Source organism: Lepidochelys kempii, chromosome 6 (genome assembly GCF_965140265.1).
Source record: "Lepidochelys kempii isolate rLepKem1 chromosome 6, rLepKem1.hap2, whole genome shotgun sequence".
Taxonomy (NCBI): Eukaryota; Metazoa; Chordata; order Testudines; family Cheloniidae; genus Lepidochelys; species Lepidochelys kempii.
The window spans coordinates 69,343,022-69,367,489 of record NC_133261.1 but is presented as its reverse complement, the minus strand read 5'-3'; the positions used below and the strand labels follow the sequence as shown (position 1 = coordinate 69,367,489).

Sequence of the window (24,468 nt, the reverse complement as noted above, 5' to 3'; positions counted from 1 at the left end):
TGAAGAACTACATTAATCACTCAGCTAAAAAGAAAGTCATGCTCAGGCTAGTACCACAAGCTAGCTACTGGCTAGTAAAAGTCTATGTATTCAAATCTAAAGTGCCTAATTTCTTATAACAATGTAAAGAAAAAGCCAATAAGTACTTAAATTCCACCAAAAACTATGCAAAGAGTTTCCATTGCTACATTTAAAAACAAATACATATATCATGGCCTTCTCAGTAATGAAGTTCTGAGTTCCAGTGCAGTTCAAGATGATTAGTTATAGGTCCACTGCTAACAACAGAAAAGGAGTACTTGTGGCACCTTAGAGACTAACCAATTTATTTGAGCATAAGCTTTCGTGAGCTACAGCTCACTTCATTGGATGCATACTGTGGAAAGTGTAGAAGATCTTTTTATATACACACAAAGCATGAAAAAATACCTCCTCCACCCCACTCTCCTGCTGGTAATAGCTTATCTAAAGTGACCACTCTCCTTACAATGTGTATGATAATCAAGGTGGGCCATTTCCAGCACAAATCCAGGGTTTAACAAGAACGTCTGGGGGGGGGGGGGTGAGAGTGTTGCTCCAACCCCTCAGACAGAGACAAACACCTACAAGATCTCTATCAGGCATTCTTACAACTACAGTACCCACCTGCGGAAGTGAAGAAACAGATTGATAGAGCCAGAAGAGTTCCCAGAAGTCTCCTACTACCGGACAGGCCTAACAAAGAAAATAACAGAACGCCACTGAAGGTGAAGCCGTCACCTTCAGCCCCCAACTAAAACCCCTCCAATGCATTATTAAGGATCTACAACCTATCCTGAAGGATGACCCAACACTCTCACAAATCTTGGGAGACAGGCCAGTTCTTGCCTACAGACAGCCTCCCAACCTGAAGCAAATACTCACCAGCAACCACATACCACACAACAGAACCACTAACCCAGGAACCTATCCTTGCAACAAAGCCCGTTGCCAACTGTGCCCATATATCTATTCAGGGGACACCATCACAGGGCCTAATAACATCAGCCACACTATCAGAGGCTCGTTCACCTGCACACCCACCAATGTGATATATGCCATCATGTGCCAGCAATGCCCCTCTGCCATGTACATTAGGCAAACTGGACAGTCTCTACGTAAAAGAATAAATGGACACAAATCAGATGTCAAGAATTATAACATTCATAAACCAGTCGGAGAACACTTCAATCTCTCTGGTCACGCGATTACAGACATGAAAGTTGTGATATTACAACAAAAAAACTTCAAATCCAGACTCCAGCAAGAAACTGTTGAATTGGAATTCATTTGCAAATTTGATACAATTAACTTAGGCTTGAATAGAGACTGGGAGTGGCTAAGTCATTATGCAAGGTAACCTATTTCCCCTTGTTTTTTCCTAACCCCCCCAGACGTTCTTGTTAAACCCTGGATTTGTGCTGGAAATGGCCCACCTTGATTATCACACACATTGTAAGGAGAGTGGTCACTTTAGATAAGCTATTACCAGCAGGAGAGTGGGTTTGTGTGTGGGGGGGGGATGGGGTGAGAAAACCTGGATTTGTGCTGGAAATGGCCCAACTTGATTATCACACACATTGTAAGGAGAGTGATCACTTTAGATAAGCTATTACCAGCAGGAGAGTGGGGTGGGAGGAGGTATTTTTTCATGCTTTGTGTGTATATAAAAAGATTTTCTACACTTTCCACAGTATGCATCCGATGAAGTGAGCTGTAGCTCACGAAAGCTCATGCTCAAATAAATTGGTTCGTCTCTAAGGTGCCACAAGTCCTCCTTTTCTTTTTGCGAATACAGACTAACACGGCTGTTACTCTGAAACCTGCTAACAACAGGAGATCATTAGACTATTCACTGTCTTTTCTAACATGAGCCCGTGACAACTACTGGGCCTACTGAGCTACAGATAACTGGCAGAGCTCAGAAGGGCAGAAAAGACAGCTTCACATGTTCTTGAAGTGTTGAGCAGGCAGTGATTCTTCTTCCAGTAGATGCAGATGTGTATTCCACTTCGGTGGGTGTGTGCTTAGCATGCTGGACCAGAGACTTCTGCCTAGCCGTACTTGTAGAGGGGCAGTGCATGCGCCTTGTGGCTGTGGCCCCTGCCCTAACTATATGAGGTGGCGCCGCCCCAACCCCCTCAGTTCCCTCTCACGGTCTGTGTTTTCCCTAAGTCGCACTCGTCCCCAGAAAAACTGCGTCTCCGTACTCTGGATGTCAGGTGATGTCTAGCCTTTTATCTTGACAGGACTACCGGTTCATGCTTCGCCTCGCCTGTTCATGTCACATGCAGCCTTCATGAAGGGGCAAGTGGTCTCTACACAGACCATCTCTAGATGGATAACATCCTGTATCAAGACTGAGTATGAGATAGCTTCGGCTACGCCTCCTCTGTGGATATGGGCTCACTCCAAGAGGGTACAAGTGATGTCCATAGCGTTCCTCAGTGACATTTCCATAGTGGACATTTGCAGGGCGGCCATGTGGTTGTCCACACATACATTTATGGACCATTATGCTACTACTATATCTTCCAAAGGGAACAAAGGCCTGGGAAGGGCGGAAGATTTAAAAACAATCCCTACTGCAGTAGACTCCAAGCCCCGCTTCCCAGATTGAGGTGCTTGCTTAGAAATCACCAGAGCAGAATCCATGTCTGCATCCACTTGAAGAAAAAGAAATGGTTAATTACTGTAAGTGTGGCTCTTCGAGATGTGATACAGACATGTATTCTACGACCGACCCTCTATTCCCTCTGCGTCAGAGTCTCCTCTCATAGGCTTTTGGTGTGAAGAAACTGAGTGGCGTCAGGGTGGCTCTGCCTCAGATAGCCAGGGGAGGGCCCACAAGACATGAGTGCTGCCTCTCTACAGGTACTGCTAGGCAAAAGGCTCTGTGCGGGGCGTGCACACACATCTGCATCACATCTTGAAGAGCCAGTTACAGTTAGTAACTGTTTCTACCTGTGACAGTATTAAAAAAATAACGAAAAGCCTAGCCTGCAAAGAGTCTGTAAAACAAAACACTGTTGTTCTGGTCTCCATGTTTCAAACGATTAAAGAAAAAAAAAGTTCAGCTGCACAGACCGTTAACAAGAAAACCTGTTCTAGCATAACTGGAAAGACAGATCTACAAGCATCACTAAACAGGATAAAAATCAGTACGTAGTTTTAGTTAAGGTCTCTCGTTAAATTAATCAGACAGACAATCTCACTTTCAATAGTCCTCACAGAAGAGCACGTGAAATGTACAAAGTCAGTATCCCCATATTTTGGTAATTAACTCTTTGGGTGAGGAAAGGAGAGTATGGAGATGAGTTAGTTAAAAAAAATTACCCAAATATTTTCTTTGAAACAAACATTTATACAAAAGCTTTGTGTGCTGAATTGCTCTGAAGAAACTTAAATAATATAATACCACACAAGAAAGAGTTGTGTTAGTTTTCTCCTTCGTCACCATCTTCTTGTTTAATAACTGGGACACCTAAAACAGAAAGAGAAAAGGCCTGATAAGAATCACTGATGCAGTATCCACTAATGCTAGTCAACTAGGAGTGCAGAGGAGAAGCAAGAACGAGTTTAAGCTGCCACCAGCAAAAAAGGCTTTTGCTACTGCTTTTTAACTGAAGACAACAAATCAAGCTTCCCATGCATCTGAGTATCTTCCTCCTGTCCTGATTCTAACTATTGGTTCTTCCTTCACTACCCCAAGCTTCAGCTTAAGAGCTCTCTTCTACGCTGTTGCTTCCATTTCTTGAGTAGCAGGGACTACAGTATATTAGAGCATGGCCTACCAATAATGAGTGGTCAGCGTTCTGCCCAACTGGGTCACAGTGTTTGTGCTGAGACACCACAGTGCAACCATCCCAAGAGGAGAGCTGCACACGTTCTTCTTGGAGGTACATGATCTCGTGCTGACAGGGTATGAGGAACACTGATTAACTCTTAAACCTTGGTGTGTGCCATTCTAACAGTGCACTGGTGTCGTTATGTAAACAACAGTTACCCCTTTGATCATACAAATACATGCCTCACACCAGCTTCTCTATTTAGCTGTCTACTCTTCTCACACAGCACCTGTTGCTCCAGCCCATTCTTCATATCAACATTTCTCTCTAGCCATGTCTCAGTGTCCTCTTTCCTCCCACCTCTTCAATAATTCAGGCTCTGACTTCTCATCCTCTGCTCTTGCTCCCTACACTGATACTCTATTCTTCACCCATTTGCCTGCCTCTCCTACTGCTGCTTTCCCCCCACCACTCACCTCCCAGCTGCTACCCACCCTGCCCACTTTTCCCTCGTGCTGTCCACTATTACCCAACCAACCCTCCATCCTTTAGAAGCCATTCAAACAGAGAAGCTCTTTAGATTTGCCTTAAAGGAGAAGTGAGCTGCTTTTTAAATAAATACCAGAAAGATTTATGATCATCAGCCATTAACAAAACATTAAATATGTTTAAAAACAAAACACAATATTTGAAAATCATTTCCCCTTTTATTACCTGCCAGGACAAGAGCTTGGAATTCTGTGTTTCCCCTGAAAGAGCTGATGACATCCCTAGCCCTAGAATCAAGGTAAAGAACATACCGCGTTGCTATGATCTAGGTGTTTTCCCTCTCACCATCTCTTGTGGGAAAACCCAGAATTCTGAACATGGGCGTTAGGAGATAAATCCACTTACATTATTGGGGTCTCATCATTAAGTCAACATGTGAATTCTACAAGAGATTTAAAATCTTAACAGATATTGTCTCTCAAAAAATCAAAACACATTTCAGTTCACCTCTAAGTTATGCTGTTATGAGTACTTTGACTGGATACTAGTTCAACACATCAGAGCAAGACCCTCTCTGAAGCTGTTGTGATGCAAAGTGACAGGTCTAATTTGAAACAGCTTTTGTTGTACATGAAGTCACTATGAAGGCTGAAGCCAATTCAGAGGAGCTCCACAGCACTCACCCTCTTTCAAACACTCGAAAATCCACTCTCAGAAGAAGTTGAGGCTATGGCTGAACAATTTAGCTTGTGCAGAGGTGAACACAGAGTGAAGTAAGTGTTGAAAGGAAAAATAAAGAACGCTGCTCATTGAGTTGGTTCCCACCCCTCCTCCAGATCTTACAGTTGTACTTTTGTGGTGCTGAGCCAATACCTGACTGTTCTCATTACACTAAGCAAAAGATCTTGTACAATAAATGCCACCCAGCTGCTGCTTAAAGCTCACCATCTAGTTTTTTCAGCCTGGGCACTCGTTTGGTTGCTTCCTCGACCCAGCTGCTCTGCTGATCGGCAGAGTATTTCTCTTCCAGTGGATTGCCCACAAACACCAGATCCTCCAGGAATGGCAAGTCTGCCAGTCTCACAAACTCTCCTGCAATCACAAAAGATGTTAGAAATAGACTGCGGAACACAAAAAGCACATCTGCACCAAGGCTGCTTTTCAATACCTGCACAGATACAGCCAGGATGTTTTAGGTGAGGAAGGATATGGATTTATTGGGTACGAATTGGGTACCAGGCTGAAGAATGCAGATGACAGATGACAAAAGCAATGGGTCAGATAGATTGTTCAAAGAACAAACCCATGACACAGAAGTTGAATAAACAGACTTTCTCAATATTTTTTTAATTCTCTTGTATGAGCAGGCAATCTGAACAGCTTGTTCATCTCTGCAGGCTCCATGCTAAACTTGCCCATTCAGAACCTTAGAAGCCAGTTTCCCCACTTTGACCCAAGCTGTCTCAGCTGATGCACACTCACCATACTCAGTAAAAAATTTCAGAAGAGAACCTAGGGGCCCAGGCTTACCCCAATCTTTCACCGAATTATTGGACATATAGAGAATCTTCAGCTTCTTCATGACATGGATGCCCTTCAGCTTCTCAATTAAGTTGTATGAGATCCACAGCTCCTCTAATGTATCTCCAACTGCCTCCTGGAAAATTATAACACCTCTCAGAAAAGTGAGAGTAAGTCTTCCTATATTTCCCAGATTATCTCTGCTCCCTTTCTCCCCTCCAGATACTATGTCACACAACAAACAGAACCAGATCTTTCAATATTCCTTGTTTTCTTTTAAGCAGGTTCCTAATTCTGGATGACAAAGCTTCAAGGAAAGAAAATCCCAAGTTTTGAAATAAATCTCTCAGCTTGTTTAGAAAAATAAATCAAGACACTAGCAAGATATATTGAACATCTGAGCAGAGCAGAGTTCTACTCAAGGCATATGGAGAGAAAGGAGCTATTTTAGCTGCATGTGGAGAGTTCTGTAGTGCTAGATGACTGCAGTTCATCAACCGTTTTAGAGGGTTTAGTATGTAATATAAGGGATTGCATAGTTTCAGACAAGTGCATGCTTATATCTGCAGGTTTCAAATTTCACTTTCTGTCCTCAACAATCCTCCAGCAAGAGGAGAAAGAGAGGTTACTTACCATAACTGTTGTTCCTTCAGAGTCGCCTCTGTGCATTCACACCTGTGGGATACAGCAGCCCTGGTGTTGAGTGGAGGAACTGCCTTGAAAAGCCATATCCTGCAAGCAGGAATGCACAGAGGCTCTTGAAGAACAAACTCGTTCCTTTATTTCTTTGGTTTTAATTATACAGACATCTTAGCACAGAGGTAATAAAATTGACCCTGATATGCTTCCTCTTCTCTAGATCTTTGCCTTGTTATCTATATTTCTACCCTTGCCTCTCTGCCACATGCCTTTTATCCCATTGTTCAGCGTGCCAAACACCCCTGTGATAGGTAGAGTCACAATGTGATTTACAGGCAGGCCAATGTGTGCAGTGTTTGACCACGATACCAAAAGCACCTTCTGTCAGAAGATGAGATTCATATAAGCAAAGGGAGCAGAAGTTATAATTCATATAATGCCACTGGAGTTTATGGTGCTTTACACATAGATAGAAAATGCAGACTCTCTACCAATGGATCTTACAATCTAAGGGCCCGCTCTTGTCTGCAGAATCTCATGTTATGGGAAATGTGTGTAGAGGGCCTTACAGGATCGTATCACAGGTTAGAAAAACAGCAAAAGCAACAGCAAAGGGGTCTGGGAAAGTTGGCTGATTGAGACAATATAGGTAGCAGATAATGCATATTTAAAATGAAAAATGTTCCTCTTAAGCTTATTGGGGGATTTAAATGTTTTATTTGGTGGATTAGCATTTAAAGTCTGTAAAGAGGGAGGGCATTTTAAGGAGAGATTTCAATGAAGAGAGGGTGGTTGACTGGCACAAGGGAAATGAAAGATTACTCCACGCATTATCAGCAACATGTAGTAAGTAAGTAAAACAAAATAAATGGTTAGGCACTAAGGTTGAATTATGTGAAGAGAGATGCAAGGGTAGGGAAATCACTCTTCCCCTATGCCTTGATGCAAGAATTACGTAGCACTTCATTGCTCAATTTAATAAATGTAAACTACAAAAAGGGACATACCAGCCCATTCAGATTCTTTATGTTGTTTCTCCCCAATGAAAGAATCCGCAAGTTTTCTGCAATGGAGGGAGAACAGCTTCTTATTAACAAATGACTGGTGCTTAAAATATAAAGAGCGGTTGGAAATCTGACAACATCCTGTATACCACAGACAAGAGAGGTTTGTATTCTGAACAGGCTATATTAAGGAAGAATGACATATCAGAAGCAAACTACATACTGTTCTATATATAGATTGTAATGAATGGGTGGAGTGGATGGCTCAAGTATGGGTATTAGAAAGTCTCATCTGTAGGCTGCCTGTTCACATCCAGTCCAGGTAGGGATTGAACAAAACAGGCTGCCATTCTGGTGTTCTAGTGCTCATGTGCGTGAAGCAAGATTAAATTTTTGGTCCTGATCTTACTTCCCAGGCCAGGAGGGATTGGGACCACTACTAAGGAGGCAGACTCAATTCCTGAATAGGAGGCAATACCTGGTGTTACTTTATAGCAACTTGTGTCTGATTAGAAAGAGGTCAACTATTTTGGCCCGTGAGATTCTAGTAGTAATACAGCCACTCTGATGAGATTTATTTTCAAATTGCCTATTCTTGTTCAGTCACAAATTGTTCTTGTGATGTGCCAGAACACCTGAAGCTATCAAAAACAAAGAGTCTTTTTCGTGAAACTTAATTTCCAGCTGTTCTTCCAGATATGCACAAAAACATTCTATAGTGTCTAGTTAGGTTAACCTCTAATCAATGGTTTCCACAGCTAGTTCAAGCCCTTTCTCACGATGTGCATTTGAACTAGGCATTAATTACCTAATGATCTTGTTTTTCTCCTGTTTGCACAATGATGAGAAGTACTATTCAATGATGAGAAGTACAGTATGTACTATTCAATGACGAGGCAAATGAATATTCCACTCATGTACCAATGGCTGCTGCAGAGAAAGCACAGCAGTTGTTTAGAGTGGTTGGGATGGGCTTTGGGTTGGTCAACAGTGACCTGTCCTGGCCAGCCACACCTGTAAGTAAAGGAAGGTTGTGATGACAGAAGGCCTATATACAGGAGGTGGAAGAAAAGGGGAAATAGATGGGCTTTCATGAAGAAATCCAGGTGCAACTGGAATTCTTAATGAAATCCCAGGATCTGTACAAATTCTGGACATATTACTTTCTGTGAGAAGAATACGATAGGGTGTAATGTCAAAAGGTGGTTAGGTGACGTCTTTGGAAGGGAAAAAGTAAATGCCACTCATAATACAGCAAACCTGAAGCCTATTGGAACCATGTTACCTTGAATTTCCCAAACTCCCCATCCAATGGAAAAAGACTCTAGATCTAGCCAAATTATCCTCATCTTCTCTGAAACCACGATGAAAAACTATGGGTATGTTTTCCAAAAGCACTTAACATTGACCTTTTGAGTATCTCTTCAGTTATTATAAACCTTAAAATATAAAATTGGTGAACTGATGTTACCTGAAATGACGTCCAACTGGGGAAAATATTACTCCTTAAATATTCTTGTACTCAGAAATCCCAAACGTTGCAGGAAGCAAGATTTTCCCCAATGTAATATTGACATTAAGTAAAACACAATTAAATGATTCAACCTGGCCTAAGCCTCATCCCTCAAAGGGAGCTAGGCACCTAAGTCCAGGCTGGAGGGAGGCACCTCCCCACCACTCAGGATGTACAGTCCTGAACTCTCCCATAGAGTTAGGTGCCTCAGGCAGGTTGGCACTTTCTTAAGGAAAATGGAGGCAACAGTGCCTCCCTATAGCCAGTGGCCCATTGGTTAAAGCACTCAACCAGGACGTGGGAAGATGTGGGTTCAAATCCCCATTTTGCCTGATGTGAAATGGGGACTGGAACCAAGGTCTCCCACCTTCCTGGTGAGTCCCCTTTATTTATTTATTTTATTTGGAAGCGGGGTAATGAAAGGTGATATCAGAACAGGATGTCAACAGTTGGCCATGTGTCACAAGCTATGGAACATATCTAATCCAAGCAGTTAGAATATAAGCACAATCAGTCATTGACATATCACTTACTTAGGCCGTTCAGGTTGGCGATTTTTTCAATGCAGTTTGTAGACAGAGACAACTTCCTTTAAAAGCAAGAATAATTAACAGCTTATATTAACAGAGCAACAGGAATCACTGGATCAGAAGAAGGCCCTCTTACAAATAACACTTGTTCGAATGAAATCACATTTTACTCTTCTCTTATTATGTAATAAACCACTGGATACAAGCACAATCCTGTTCTCCTCAAATCATCCATCTCTAGAAGATTTAAATTTCACTTTTTTGGGATTCCACCACCATTTTTATACCATATGTGTGGCATCCTCCTTTGTGTGCCTGACTCAAACCAAAGACAGGTTACAATATTTCCCAAATTTTTCTTTCTGACGCTACCAATTAGCTCTATTTTGTCCTCCTCCTTCCTCATTCATATGGAGTCAAATGTTTCTCTTGGACATATTTTGGTCAAGAGCAATGCCAGGAGCAGCAGCACTATGAGCTGTCATGGATGCTCTAGGCCTTAATACTAGGATTCCTACTCCTTTGGAGAACCAGGACCTCAGCACAAGTCAGTCATTAAGCTGTTAAGAAGGTAATACTGCAGCAAATGAATTTCGGTACTATTACCATATGAGATTGAATCTCAAGACTTCTATTTCTGAACAGCAGTTCCTAGAGAAAGCCTGAGCATCTGGATGTGGTAGTGTAGACTTTGGCTCACAATTTCACACAAAAAGGTTATGCAGCCACAACAGTTCAGGAGTCTTCAAAGGGACCACATGATTGTCCATGGCCTGATAGACTCCAGACATGGGACAGAAATTATTCACTTCAATGCCATCTACCAGCCATTCAATGGACTGATATTAATGCTGAGTTCGCATTAATGTCTGAGAGAACTAGGTTCTGCCTTCTCAAGTAAGTGGCAATGATATTACTAAGCAGAAGAACAGATCCATGTTTCTGTGGGAGAAAGAAGAGAGCTTAGGAGAAAGGAGCGGTGTTGGACTGAAGAGATATTTTGCTCACAACTAGAGGTAGTAGAGGTAGAGGAGAGAAAACCTAGACTTAAAAAAACCAGAAGTGATGATTAAAAATTGACTGTTTCCAGGTTTGTTTGTTTGTTTAACAGAACTTACTCGCAGTTAACAAGTGTGGACAGAGATGCATCCATCTTCTCTACAGGAGGAATCTGGGCATATAGTTTCACCTCCTTGGCCTCCGATGCCTTCTGGCCATTTTTTTCTTCCTGAAGAAAACAAAGAATGAAAAGGAAGGGCAAAAAATGAGACACTGATTGGAATCTGCAGTTGTTATAAAAATTATTCCTAATCTTCAAGAAAACAGAAGAAAAAGGGTTTAAAATCTTGTTTGTATTTCCTGGTGTTGTGGTTCATCTGAATTACACCTCACTTCCAGCAACCCAGACCCTCACTCAACTGTGTAATTAACAGGGATGAGAACAGACACACACACAAAAACCCTTTAATTTAAAGAAAAAGAAGAGAGAAGACTGGCTTATTTCCAGGATATAAAAATGCTTATCAATGCATGTATTTTTAAAAAAATTTACAGGGAGGATCCCTAGATCAGATTCAGGATTTTAAGTCTCCAGCAAACTCAGTTGTTTCCCTTAGCATCTATTCTTCCTCTCTGCCCTTTACACCTACTCATCTCAGTCTGAATTAGGGGCCAGACACAGCAAAAATATATACCTAACAATAGCGCTAGGTTGTAGAAAACCTACTTCCCACTACATCAGTTTCAGGGGAACTCAGACTTAAACTGTATTATTGATCTGGGCTCCTCATAGTTCTGAAAAAAGAAAGCTCACGAAGCTTATGCTCAAATAAATTTGTTAGTCTCTAAGGTGCCACAAGTACTCCTTTTCTTTTTGTGAATACAGACTAATATGGCTGCTACTCTGAAACCTGTCATAGTTCTGAGGAATGCATATTTCCAGATCAGTGACAAATCAGCTACCAAAAGGTCTAGGTGTAAGGCACAAAAGTCTCAAATCACAATCTGAAATCAGTAAGTCTCAAAGCATAGATGAAATTGTTAAACAGTAAACTGAAGAACATTCACTTTTGGTGCTAAAAAAAATTAAACAAAAAACCCCCCCAGTGTTAAAGGAATATTCAACTGTGCCCACATATCTATTCAGGGGACACCATCATAGGGCCTAATCACATCAGCCACACTATCAGAGGCTCGTTCACCTGCACATTTACCAATGTGATATATGCCATCATGTGCCAGCAATGCCCCTCTGCCATGTACATTGGGCAAACTGGACAGTCTCTACGTAAAAGAATAAATGGACACAAATCAGATGTCAAGAATTATAACATTCATAAACCAGTCGGAGAACACTTCAATCTCTCTGGTCACTCGATTTCTGACCTCAGAGTGACTATCCTTCAACAAAAAAACTTCGAAAACAGACTCCAACGAGAGACTGCTGAATTGGAATTAATTTGCAAATTGGATACAATTAATTTAGTCTTGAATGGGGACTGGGAGTGGTTGAGTCATTATACTAAGTGAAACTATTTCCCCTTGTTTATTCCTCCCCACCCCCACCCCCCCTCCAACTGTTCCTCAGCCCTGGTCTACACTAGGACTTTAGGTCGAATTTAGCAACGTTAAATCGATTTAAACCTGCACCCGTCCACACAGTGAAGCCCTTTATTTCAACTTAAAGGGCTCTTAAAATCGATTTCCTTACTCCACCCCTGACAAGTGGATTAGCGCTTAAATCGACGTTCCCAGCTCGAATTTGGGGTACTGTGGACACAATTCGATGGTATTGGCCTCCGGGAGCTATCCCAGAGTGCTCCATTCTGACCGCTCTGGACAGCACTCTCAACTCAGATGCACTGGCCAGGTAGACAGGAAAAGAACCGCGAACTTTTGAATCTCATTTCCTGTTTGGCCAGCGTGGCAAGCTGCAGGTGACCATGCAGAGCTCATCAGCACAGGTGACCATGATGGAGTCCCAGAATCGCAAAAGAGCTCCAGCATGGACCGAACGGGAGGTACGGGATCTGATCGCTGTTTGGGGAGAAGAATCCGTGCTATCAGAACTCCGTTCCAGTTTTCGAAATGCCAAAACCTTTGTGAAAATCTCCCAGGGCATGAAGGACAGAGGCCATAACAGGGACCCGAAGCACTGCTGCGTAAAACTGAAGGAGCTGAGGCAAAAGAAAACCAGAGAGGCGAACAGCCGCTCTGGGTCAGAGCCCCAAACATGCCGCTTCTATGATGAGCTGCATGCCATTTTAGGGGGTTCAGCCACCACTACCCCAGCCGTGTTGTTTGACTCCTTCAATGGAGATGGAGGCAATACGGAAGCAGGTTTTGGGGACGAAGAAGATGATGATGAGGAGGAGGTTGTAGATAGCTCACAGCAAGCAAGCGGAGAAACCGGTTTTCCCGACAGCCAGGAACTGTTTCTCACCCTAGACCTGGAGCCAGTACCCCCCGAACCCACCCAAGGCTGCCTCCTGGACCCAGCAGGCGGAGAAGGGACCTCTGGTGAGTGTACCTTTTAAAATGCTATACATGGTTTAAAAGCAAGCATGTGAAAGGATTACTTTGCCCTGGCATTTGCGGTTCTCCTAGATGTAGTCCTAAAGCCTTTGCAAAAGGTTTCTGGGGAGGGCAGCCTTATTTCGTCCTTCATGGTAGGACACTTTTATCACTCCTGGCCAGTAACACATACTCGGGAATCACTGTAGAACAAAGCATTGCAGTGTATGTTTGCTGGCATTCAACCAAAATCCGTTCTTTCTCTCTCTGTGTTATCCTCAGGAGAGTGAGATATAATTCATGGTCACCTGGTTGAAATAGGGTGCTTTTCTTCAGGGACACTCAGTATAGCCCATTCCTGCTGGGCTGTTTGCCTGTGGCTGAACAGAAATGTTCCCCGCTGTTAGCCACAGGGAGGGGGGAAGGTTGAGGGGGTAGTCACGCGGTGGGAGGAGGCAAAATGCGACCTTGTAACGAAAGCACATGTGCTATGTATGTAATGTTAACAGCAAGGTTTACCCTGAAAGAGTGTAGCGACTGTTTTATAAAATGTGTCTTTTTAAATACCGCTGTCCCTTTTTTTTTCTCCACCAGCTGCATGTGTTTCAATGATCACAGGATCTTCTCCTTCCCAGAGGCTAGTGAAGCTTAGAAAGAAAAAAAAACGCACTCGCGATGAAATGTTCTCCGAGCTCATGCTGTCCTCCCACACTGACAGAGCACAGACGAATGCGTGGAGGCAAATAATGTCAGAGTGCAGGAAAGCACAAAATGACCGGGAGGAGAGGTGGAGGGCTGAAGAGAGTAAGTGGCGGGCTGAAGAGAGTAAGTGGCGGGCTGAAGACAGGGCTGAAGCTCAAATGTGGCGGCAGCGTGATGAGAGGAGGCAGGATTCAATGCTGAGGCTGCTGCAGGACCAAACCAGAATGCTCCAGTGTATGGTTGAGCTGCAGCAAAGGCAGCTGGAGCACAGACTGCCACTGCTGCCCCTCTGTAACCAACCGCCCTCCTCCCCAAGTTCCATAGCCTCCACACCCAGACGCCCAAGAACGCGGTGGGGGGGCCTCCAGCCAACCAGCCACTCCACAACAGAGGATTGCCCAAAAAAAAGAAGGCTGTCATTCAATAAATTTTAAAGTTGTAAACTTTTAAAGTGCTGTGCTTAAAGTGCTGTGTGGCATTTTCCTTCCCTCCTCCACCACCCCTCCTGGGATACCTTGGTAGTCATCTCCCTATTTGTGTGATGAATGAATAACGAATGCATGACTGTGAAGCAGCAATGACTTTATTGCCTCTGCAAGCGGTGATTAAAGGGAGGAGGGGAGGGTGGTTAGCTTACAGGGAAGTAGAGTGAACCAAGGGGCGGGGGGTTTCATCAAGGAGAAACAAACAGAACTTTCACACTGTAGCCTGGCCAGTCATGAAACTGGTTTTCAAAGCTTCTCTGATGCGTACCGCGCCCTCCTGAGCTCTTCTAACCGCCCTGGTGTCTGGCTGCGCGTAACCAGCAGCTAGGCGATTTGCCTCAACCTCCCACCCCGCCATAAACGTCTCCCCCTTACTCTCACAGATATTGTGGAGCACACAGCAAGCAGTAATAACAGTGGGAATATTGGTTTCGCTGAGGTCTAAGCGAGTCAGTAAACTGCGCCAGCGCGCCTTTAAACGTCCAAATGCACATTCTACCACCATTCTGCACTTGCTCAGCCTGTAGTTGAATAGCTCCTGACCACTGTCCAGGCTGCCTGTGTACGGCTTCATGAGCCATGGCATTAAGGGGTAGGCTGGGTCCCCAAGGATACATATAGGCATTTCAACATCCCCAACAGTTATTTTCTGGTCTGGGAAGAAAGTCCCTTCCTGCAGCTTTTGAAACAGACCAGAGTTCCTGAAGATGCAAGCGTCATGCACCTTTCCCGGCCATCCCACGTTGATGTTCGTGAAACGTCCCTTGTGATCCACCAGAGCTTGCAGCACTATCGAAAAGTACCCCTTGCGGTTTATGTACTCGCCGGCTTGGTGCTCCGGTGCCAAGATAGGGATATGGGTTCCGTCTATAGCCCCATCACAGTTAGGGAATCCCATTGCAGCAAAGCCATCCACTATGACCTGCACATTTCCCAGGGTCACTACCCTTGATATCAGCAGATCTTTGATTGCGTGAGCTACTTGCATCACAGCAGCCCCCACAGTAGATTTGCCCACTCTAAATTGATTCCCAACTGACCGGTAGCTGTCTGGCGTTGCAAGCTTCCACAGGGCTATCGCCACTCGCTTCTCAACTGTGAGGGCTGCTCTCATCCTGGTATTCATGCGCTTCAGGGCAGGGGAAAGCAAGTCACAAAGTTCCATGAAAGTGCCCTTACGCATGCGAAAGTTTCGCAGCCACTGGGAATCGTCCCAGACCTGCAACACTATGCGGTCCCACCAGTCTGTGCTTGTTTCCCGAGCCCAGAATCGGCGTTCCACAGCATGAACCTGCCCCATTAGCACCATGATGCATGCATTGGCAGGGCCCATGCTTTCAGAGAAATCTATGTCCATGTCCTGATCGCTCACGGGACCGCGCTGACGTCGCCTCCTCGCCCGGTATCGCGTTGCCATGTTCTGGTGCTGCATATACTGCTGGATAATGCGTGTGGTGGTTGATGTGCTCCTAATTGCCAAAATGAGCTCAGCGGCCTCCATGCTTGCCTTGGTATGGCGTCCGCACAGAAAAAAGGCGCGGAACGATTGTCTGCCGTTGCTCTGACGGAGGGAGGGGCGACTGAGGACACGGCTTACAGGGTTGGCTTCAGGGAGCTAAAATCAACAAAGGGTGTGCCTGTACATCAAGGAGTATTTCAGGCAGGACTGCACGGAGGGTTCCAATAAGAAATGGTGCACCAAAGTTATCGTTGTTATTGGAACAAGGAGGTTAGCCTGGCCTCTGATTGATACATGGCTAGATTAACCTCGCTGCGCCTTCTCTGTGACTGACTGCAGTGTGATCTAGACAGGGGAGGAGGAAAATGAGTACAAAACAAATCTGGTCTATTTCTTGTTCTGACCCACTCCATCTATCCTTTACATCTTTGGCTGGCAGCAGACAAAAAAGGCGCGAAATGATTGTCTGCCCTTGCTTTCATGGGGGGAGGGAGGGTGGGAACGGGGTCCTGACGATATGTACCCAGAACCACCCGCGACAATGTTTTAGCCCCATCAGGCATTGGGATATCAACCCAGAATTCCAATGGGCAGCGGAGACTGCGGGAACTGTGGGATAGCTACCCACAGTGCAACGCTCCGGAAGTCGACGCTTGCCTCGGTACTGTGGAAGCGCTCCACCGAGTTAATGCACTTAATGCACTTAGAGCATTTTCTGTGGGGACACACACACTCGAATATATAAAACCGATTTCAAAAAAACCGACTTCTATAAATTCGACCTAATTTCGTAGTGTAGACATACCCTCAGACATTCTTGTTAACTTCTGGAAATGTGCTGGAAATGGCCCACCTTGATTATCACTTCAAAAGGTTTTCTCTCTCCCCACCCCACTCTCCTGCTGGTAATAGCTCATCTTAAGTGATCACTCTCCTTACAATGTATATTTTTTCATGGTCTGTGTTTATATAAAATCTCCTCACTGTACTTTTCACTTTATGTATCCGATGAAGTGAGCTGTAGCTCACGAAACCTTATGCTCAAATAAATTGGTTAGTCTCTAAGGTGCCACAAGTACTCCTTTTCTTTTTGCGAATACAGACTAACACAGCTGCTACTCTGAAACCTGTCATTATTTACAATGAAGACAAGCACTCAAAAGTTAGGAAATGCCAGATTTATGAATGCTTCTGTAGACTTAATTCTGCTTCCTTCTGCATCCACCTCGTGTATCTCCCAGCATTTGAAATAGCTAACATAGGACAGGTGCTGCCCTGGGGAGAAGGGGGGAAAGGAGAGGAGGGGCCCAGGGTGTGTGTTGCAGAGTGAGCCTGCCCAGCATTCACCCTGCAGCAGTGACTCCTGTCTCATGGGGCTGCCTGGGCTTGGCTCCCTGCTCTTGGTGTTGTGACCTGGTCCCTGGTGCTTGAGGTTGCAGCACCGCTCAGGTTTGGCCTGTCTGACCCACTGTAGATGGAGACAGAGGATCAGATGGCCCAAATCAGAGAGGGGTGCCAAGCCCAGCCAGCCCTATGGGACAGGAGCCATTTCAACCAGGTCTGTGAGTTTGGGGGGGTCAAAGCAGGGCAGTCCCATGCAGTGTTCCCTCTAATTTTTATATCCATGTGCCGAATTAATTTTGTTATGTGCACCCATATGAAGGTGACATGTAGCGGGGGTGGGCCCGAGGGGTTCAGAGTGTGTGTGGAGGGGCTCAGGACTGGGGCAGAGAGTTGGAGTACAGGGGGATGAGGGTTCTGGGTTGAGGTTGAGGGGTTTGAGGTATGGGAGGGGGCTCAGGACTGGGGCAGAGGGTTGGGGTGCAGGGGTGAGGGCTCCAGCTGGGGGTTAGGGCTCTGGGGCGGGGCCGGGGATGAGGAGTTTGGGTTGGAGGCTGCCCCGGGGCTGGGGCCAGAGGACTCGCCCCAGCCCTCTCTCCACCGGCAGCAGCTCTTGGAGAGAGATGCTTCTCCCCACCAGCAGGAGCTACGGGGCCAGGGGAGAGGCTCCTTTCCCTGAGGCAGCCCTGCATGCCCCAACTTGCTCCCCTCTCCACACCCCTGTGGCTGTGCAGTTGCGCGGTCCTTTATAGCCTGCTGCACGGCCGCACAGCTTAGAGGGAAATTAGGTCCCATGACACCCAAGACTATTGGGAGGTCTGATCCTGTGCACTAAATAAGGCAGGGGTCTTTGAGAAAATAGTATGTGATCACATCATTAAAGACTATCTTAAAGCATATGAAGAAGGGGGCTGGATTTAGGCTGTGTAGGCAACCATAAAAAACTGGTATTTCCTAACTTTCAAGTGCTTGACTTTGCAACCAAAGTAATGTTCCTCTAATGTAATTTTTTTCTATGTAATTTCCTAGGGTTTGGTGGTGGTGGTAATGGGTGGGGGTATTAGGGAAAAGGTAAAATCAAGTTTAATTATATGCAACAAGAAGTTATAAATGCCATCAGCATCACGATTTGAATCACAGACCTTCACCACTTGACTTACTGAACTAACTACATACTAGAAGCAGGAGAAGGCATTTATTCCAGAGGAAGAAGGACCACTGGGTCCAAGTACTAGGTCTTGGGGGTAGGTCAAGGGGAGCAGACAGAGGATAGACTAACCCAGCTCTCTCCCACCACTCTCCTCCAGGAGTTGTGGGGAGCTCCAGGTCCATGTAGTGCCCTGAGAGGCTGGAAAGGGATGCTGGGCCATGTGCTAGGGCTGCTGGGTAAGCATGTATGGAGGGGGGAGCCTGGCATGTTTCCTCTCTCATGGGTGCCTCCAGAAAGGTATATTGGCCACTTGGTCCACATGCCAGGTCCTCGGGTGTGAGAAAACCCAGGCTGTCTCTTTTTCCCTCCTTCTACTGCTCTAGCTGGGTGTTTGCTGTAAAAGGTCTCTGCTGTTGCTACTATGGTGATGTTAGCCCAGTATCAGAACGTTCATGTGCTTAGCTATTATTTTGACAGTGTCCCTGTTCTGAAGAGTTTATACTGTAAACAAAATAAACTTGCATATAGAAGGAGAAACAGGTTGAAACCAGGAGGGACTCAGTCAGATTCTATCACATCTCCCAAGGACATAGATTGGGAGTAGAGAGAAGAATAGTTAAGAAAAAGGAGTATCCTGAACTGAAAATCCAAACATGGTAACAAAGCTCTACTATCCTACTCTTAGGTTGTGCCTATACACTCCACACCAAGCCCTGAACCTTCTAGAACAATGGTTTTCAAGCAGTGGGTCATGACCCAGTATTTGGTCACGGAATGTAAAGCACTGGGTCACGGTGACTCTGGTCAGCACCACCAACCAGGCCGTTAAAAGTCCTTTTGGCGGTGCTGCCTGGGTAAGGCAGTCTAGTTCCTACCTGTTCTGACACCACGCTGTGCCCCAGAAGCGGCCAGCAGCAGGTCTGGCTCCAAAGTGAGGGGGCCATGAGGCTCCGCGTGGTGTCCCCGCCCCAAGCACCGGCTCCACACTCCCACTGGCCGGGAACCGGCCAATGGGAGCTAAAGGGGGCGGTGCCTGGGGGGTGAGAGAAGCGCGGAGCCGCTTGTGAGCCTCCGCCTAGGAGCTGGACCTGCTGCTGGCCACTTCTGGGGCGCAGCATGGTCTGCAGTGCCAGAACAGGCAGGAAGCCTGCCTTAACCCCCACACTGCGCTGCTGACAGGGAGCTGCCCAAGTTAAACCTGCACTCCAACCCCGTGCCCCAATTCCCTGCCCCAGCCTTGAGCCCCCCCAACCCAGAGCCCCTTCCTGTACCCCAAACCCCTCATCCCCAGCCCCACCCCAGAGCCTGCACCCCAGCCCAGAGCCCTGACCCCCTCCTGCATCCCAACCCCCTGCTCCAGCCCAGAGCCCCCCCAAACCCTGAAGCCCTCATTACCAGCCCCACTCTGCAGCCCTCACCCCCACACTCCGAACTTGTGCCCCAGCCCTGAGCCCCTCCCACATCCCAAACCCCTCATCCCCAGCTCCGTTGGGTCGCGGGCATCAACAATTTTCTTCAACTGGGTCAGAAAAAAAGTTTGAAAACCACTGTTCTAGAAAGTAAAACAGTATAAATAACTTCTCTAGTATCTGGAAGGAATTGAGCATGTGTGTCACACCCATGATTTCCACATTGAGGTCAGTGCAAAAATTCCCATGGATTTTGGATCAGGTCTCTGGACTATTTTCCATACCATTGTCTGATATCACAACTGTGTGATCTCCAACAAACAGAACTTTCTAGAGGGTTCCTGGCTTAGTGTGAAGGCACTTAGTCCATAGGCACATCCCACGAAATGGAGATCTATACTAAGTCTAATAGAAAAAGAATAATATATAATAAACTTGTTGCTCATTTAGACTTTGCAGAGCGGATAATGCAGTGGATCTGCATGCATGGGGAAAAACACTTATGGATGATACTGATGCAAGTCATCTTTAACCTTTACACTGTTAAAACATTATAAACAGAGACTTAGTTTTGAATTCAGACTTTTTTTAAAGTTACTTATGGGAGTTTTTGCTTCATGCACTGTTCAGATAAAATCTTGGCTCAACTATGTCAATGGCAAAACTCCAATTGACTTAAATGGGGCCAGGTTTTCATCCTTGATTATTTTGTGCTAGGGGTAAATTCTAATTAGGTGATCAAAATTGAACAGAGTATAATTAGACAGAGAAAATCAAAAGACATACTGCAGAGAAAAACCTCTTTGTAGTATCAGATCTTCTGTCAATGTACAATCTGGCAGTGTTAGGCCAGATACTAAAATACAGTTTTCATGGTCAGGACAATTTAATAGGAATAGCACACATGGGTTCATATGAAATTGATTTCAGTGAGACACTAATAAAATAATGTTGTTTCATGAAGCTTCTTTTAGTGGCAGATGTTTCAAGGAAATTACCTTTTCTACATTATTGTAATGAATTTATCAAACTGGATGAAACCATCCTATTTACAACTGAGATCCAAACCACAGAGTACTACTGAGACAACCACAGATACTTCTCTTGTACTTACCCATCTGGCTAGAGCTTCTTTAATAGTTGTTGCTTTTGCCTAAACAAAAATCAAAAGAAGAATCATTATAATTTTGTTTGGCTGAATTGTTCATTGCAGAGCTAGTTTTTTCCCCTTAAGTTCCATGGTCTCTCTTCCTACAACTGATCCTAAGAAGCAGAAATGAAGAACCCCCTTCCAAAAGCTACTTTTCATTTCATTCAGTGAGTCGTTCAATAGCAATTTTAGAAGTGGTGCAATAAGTTTGAACATACATGCACAATTTCCCCAGGAGACCAAGCACATCATCTTCTTGATCTTGCCTGCTCTCTGTAGGCATGGGTAGTACAGGGCTTGGAATACAGGACCAAGTTCTCTGCATCTCTGGTGAATCTCTACTGAAGCCAAAGTGGTTGGGGTATTGCAGTAAGGTATACCAAGTTTCTGCTGATGAATTTGGCTTAATGCCTTAGGAGATCACACTTATCACAGAGTTTTCCCATGTGGAAATTTGCTAAGCCTTTTTGAAACATACTAAGGAATACTTTGTCCTTTCTGCACAGGGTCAGGTGTAGCCTGTGGGATTTTCTTATTTTATTTTTATTTCTCCATCAACTATCCTATGCTTCTAGGCACCTCAAATTATTGAAAGTCACACTGTGTTCAATTAAAAAAAGAAGTGTGAAAGCTACCATACAATATTCATTTAATGGACTGACCCACAATAACAGCAGAAACTTGGTATACCTGACTGAAATACCCCAACCACCATATTGAGGCCCATTGCAAAACCCCACTAAATCCTCTACCTATTTCTATCCTAATGCCAGTGAAGAAAGGTAGCATGCCCAAAAAGTTTAAAAAAATCAAGGCTCTAAAGGACAAAGGAGGGAGAAATGTTTCAGAGTCAAGGATCTCTCAGAGAAAACAACCTGTCAACTGCTTCCTCACTTTAAAAATCAAGAGGACTCCAGCTTGAACACCTCTGCTAATCTTAACTGTACAGTACAGCACAGGGAGAGATTTTCTGGTAGCTGAACAGATCAGAGAACACTAATGTTATGTACTTTATGTCCAATGCTCCACTCAGCAACAGGCATCCCATTCTCACTAACTTTAGTTTCTGAATGGTCTCATCATGTAACCCTCATGTAGAGCATATTATGCTAATGCAATCTCTATAATAGTATGCTATTATTATGCTCTATAATTATGCTAGTGCAAAGCATCTATAATAGTAGAAAGATTAGATTTTAAGACCCTTGGGTCAAGATCCATCTTTTTGTTCTGTGTTTGTACAGAGCCTTGCACAACAGGGTCCCTGTCATGATTAGGACTCCTAGGCATTATGGTAATACAAATAACTAATAATGATAACAATAACAACAACAACAGCAGCAGCAGCTCTAGATACAAAAGGAAAGTACATGCGCTTTTTGTCAGACTACAGAACATATGCATGGCTAAAACTGCTGAGTGGTCAAAGTGATCCAGAATCTAACAAAATTCCAAACTTGTGAACCTGTGTCTCAACTGGCAGGTATGTTCCTTCATTTGGGGATGCAGATATAAACTTCACCAATTCTTCCAGTTGCTTCCCCAACCTACCACCATCAACACAATCTTATCGAGATTAAGCTACTGCCATCTAGCCTTTATCAATGTCTAATCACCTAAAAGACATTTGGTAATTTGTTCCACCACACTAGCTGAATCAAACACCAAGAGCATCATAGAGCTGAGAATCATTCCTGAATTAAGAACACTGCATCCCTCCCTCACTAACTCTCACAACTCTATCAGTCCCTGTGAAGGACCACAGATGAGCCAACAAAAGTACATGTCTTTTAGATTTTCAGCTCTTTGGGACATGATCTGTCATTTATTATATGCTTGTTCGATGCCTAACACAATGGGCCCAACTTGACTGCAGCATTCAAATGCAACTGCAATAATAAATATTAAATAACTGGTTCAAAGGGAGGTGACAGATATAATAAAATCAGCCTGAACTCTTGATCTGTATCACTCACCATTAAACAAAAAGATGACTAGTACAGTTTCTTTCCCATACTCTAGCCTAAAAGCTGACTGCATTTTAAATTTAAATAATCCATGTGATATAATTTAAATATAGTGACCAGTTTCTTTCCTGACTTCTTCAGATTTGCACCCCTAACCATCCTGCCTCTCCCACTGCTGACACCTGGCTTGATGCTGATGGTGAGGATGAAAACCAGAAACAGGGAAATAGGTCACCTGGGTAGCACAGATCAGAGATCAGGGTTTCTTGGAGTGGGTTCAAATTCACTCCAGCAAGAATACCAATATGGCCTGCCTTCTTCCTACTGGAAGGCTTCACTGATCCCACGCATGGTGCACCAACTAGCCTTGCTATAAATCTCACATGAACCAGCCCAATACTAGGCTTCCTTCACCTGGGAACTGGCTGCTTTCCCAGAGTGACTCAGGTTAAAGGAGATTAGATTGCTGAAAGGAATGACAAGTAATCAAAATGTTGCTGCTGATTATGCCAAATGATCAAGGGCTGAAAATGTCACCCTTGACAGCTCACATTGATGTTACAGGAACAAGAACAACAACAAATAATCTAAGGAAAAAATAGAAATCTGCACACACAGAAGATTGGTAAAATATAATAGAAAAATATTAAATAATCCATGCTCTGCCCCCTCAATGGAATCATTTCTTACAAGGGATCGTTACAGAACATTTACAAAAATTCAACACATACAGCAATGTTCCCAGGGGAAAGATAAGTGCGGTTCATCCTCATTTTTATGCATTTAATTCTTCTTGGTCGTTTCAGTCAAATAAAACCACATGGAATTTCACAGGAAAGGGAGCTGTAATCAGGCTAGTTAAAATAGACTGTGTATTTACTAGTCTTCAAAACATCTATTAATTCAGCATTTTAATGATGGTGATTCCTGGCACTCAAGCAGCTCCAGGAGGAGGCATAAGATCATTTGCTCCTGCTATTCTGATCTAGCCCTGGAATAATTCTCTTTCCAAGACACAACCTTTTTCTGGTTTATTTGTTTCTTTATAACAACCATTCACAATTGCAGGAAATAACCCCAGGGCCCTAGATAGCAGGCCAGTTTATGTGTTGCCCTGTGGCCCACCATTTATACCTCTCCAGGAGTTGGCTCTGCTACCAAGCAGTTCACTCCACACCAACACCCCTTGCAGCTCCCGTTGTAGGGGCCTGTCAAGGAGAAAGGGGGAACAAGGACAGCAAGTTGCTCTCTGGCTATTCTGGACTGCAAAACACCCTCTAGGATGCTGTTGCAGCTGAGAGCCAGTTAGAACAACCCTGAGGCTGCTCTAACTTATGCTGGGGGCCAGATGGGTTCCTCGCAGGGCTCAGAACATAGGAGGGGCAAAGGCTCCTCCTCTCTGTGTCGAGAAACACGGAGAGTCGGGCCCAACTTTGCCACGTTCAGTGAAATATGCTCCAATGGCCAAGCCAGGCTCCCCAGGCCCCTTTCCCTCCCCTTCCCACAGCCAGGGGGGCCCACTAGGTCCCCCAGCTCCTCCCCCCCCCCCCATCAGGTCTCCTCAATCCCGCCTTGCTGCCCCCGCCAGCAGAGTCACCTCCTCTCCCCTTCAGTCACCCCAGCCGGCCAGGTCCCGCCTCTCCCCTTACCCCCAGCCCCTCACCGCCCCCTCCCCCAGCTCCCCGCTTCGCCTTTGAACAGACTCACCATTACGGTTGCTACTGTCGCTGATCCGGTTGCTATGGCACGCAAGTCTCCTGCGCATGCTCAGCTGCAGTAAAGGCGAGGAG

General features: G+C 44.8%; 1 protein-coding gene across 2 annotated transcripts; it reads right to left on the bottom strand.

Annotated features, from left to right (window-relative positions):
- Positions 1-1,759: 1,759 nt before the first annotated feature.
- Positions 1,760-24,456, bottom strand: DNAL1 (dynein axonemal light chain 1). 2 transcript variants are annotated; one of them, XM_073348562.1, is made up of 9 exons: positions 24,386-24,434; positions 23,813-23,886; positions 20,676-20,714; positions 10,621-10,730; positions 9,506-9,561; positions 7,463-7,518; positions 5,826-5,952; positions 5,241-5,387; positions 1,760-3,502 (listed from the first exon to the last, which is right to left on the bottom strand). In XM_073348562.1, exons 4-9 carry the CDS (start codon positions 10,653-10,655, stop codon positions 3,456-3,458), a joined length of 468 nt encoding a protein of 155 aa, XP_073204663.1. In that variant the 5' UTR covers positions 10,656-10,730; positions 20,676-20,714; positions 23,813-23,886; positions 24,386-24,434; the 3' UTR covers positions 1,760-3,455. The 2 variants fall into 2 exon arrangements, with proteins under 2 accessions (XP_073204663.1, XP_073204662.1); XM_073348561.1 differs by lacking the exon at positions 23,813-23,886 and having other exon boundaries at positions 24,386-24,456.
- Between the last annotated feature and the right edge of the window lie 12 nt (positions 24,457-24,468).

Coding starts and splice junctions, on each gene's coding strand:
- DNAL1 (XM_073348561.1), bottom strand. Junction 10,731..20,675: donor AAGAAGCTCTAGCCAGATGG/GTAAGTACAAGA, acceptor TGTTTTCTTCAG/GAAGAAAAAAATGGCCAGAA. Junction 3,503..5,240: donor CAGGCTGAAAAAACTAGATG/GTGAGCTTTAAG, acceptor TTTCTGTTTTAG/GTGTCCCAGTTATTAAACAA.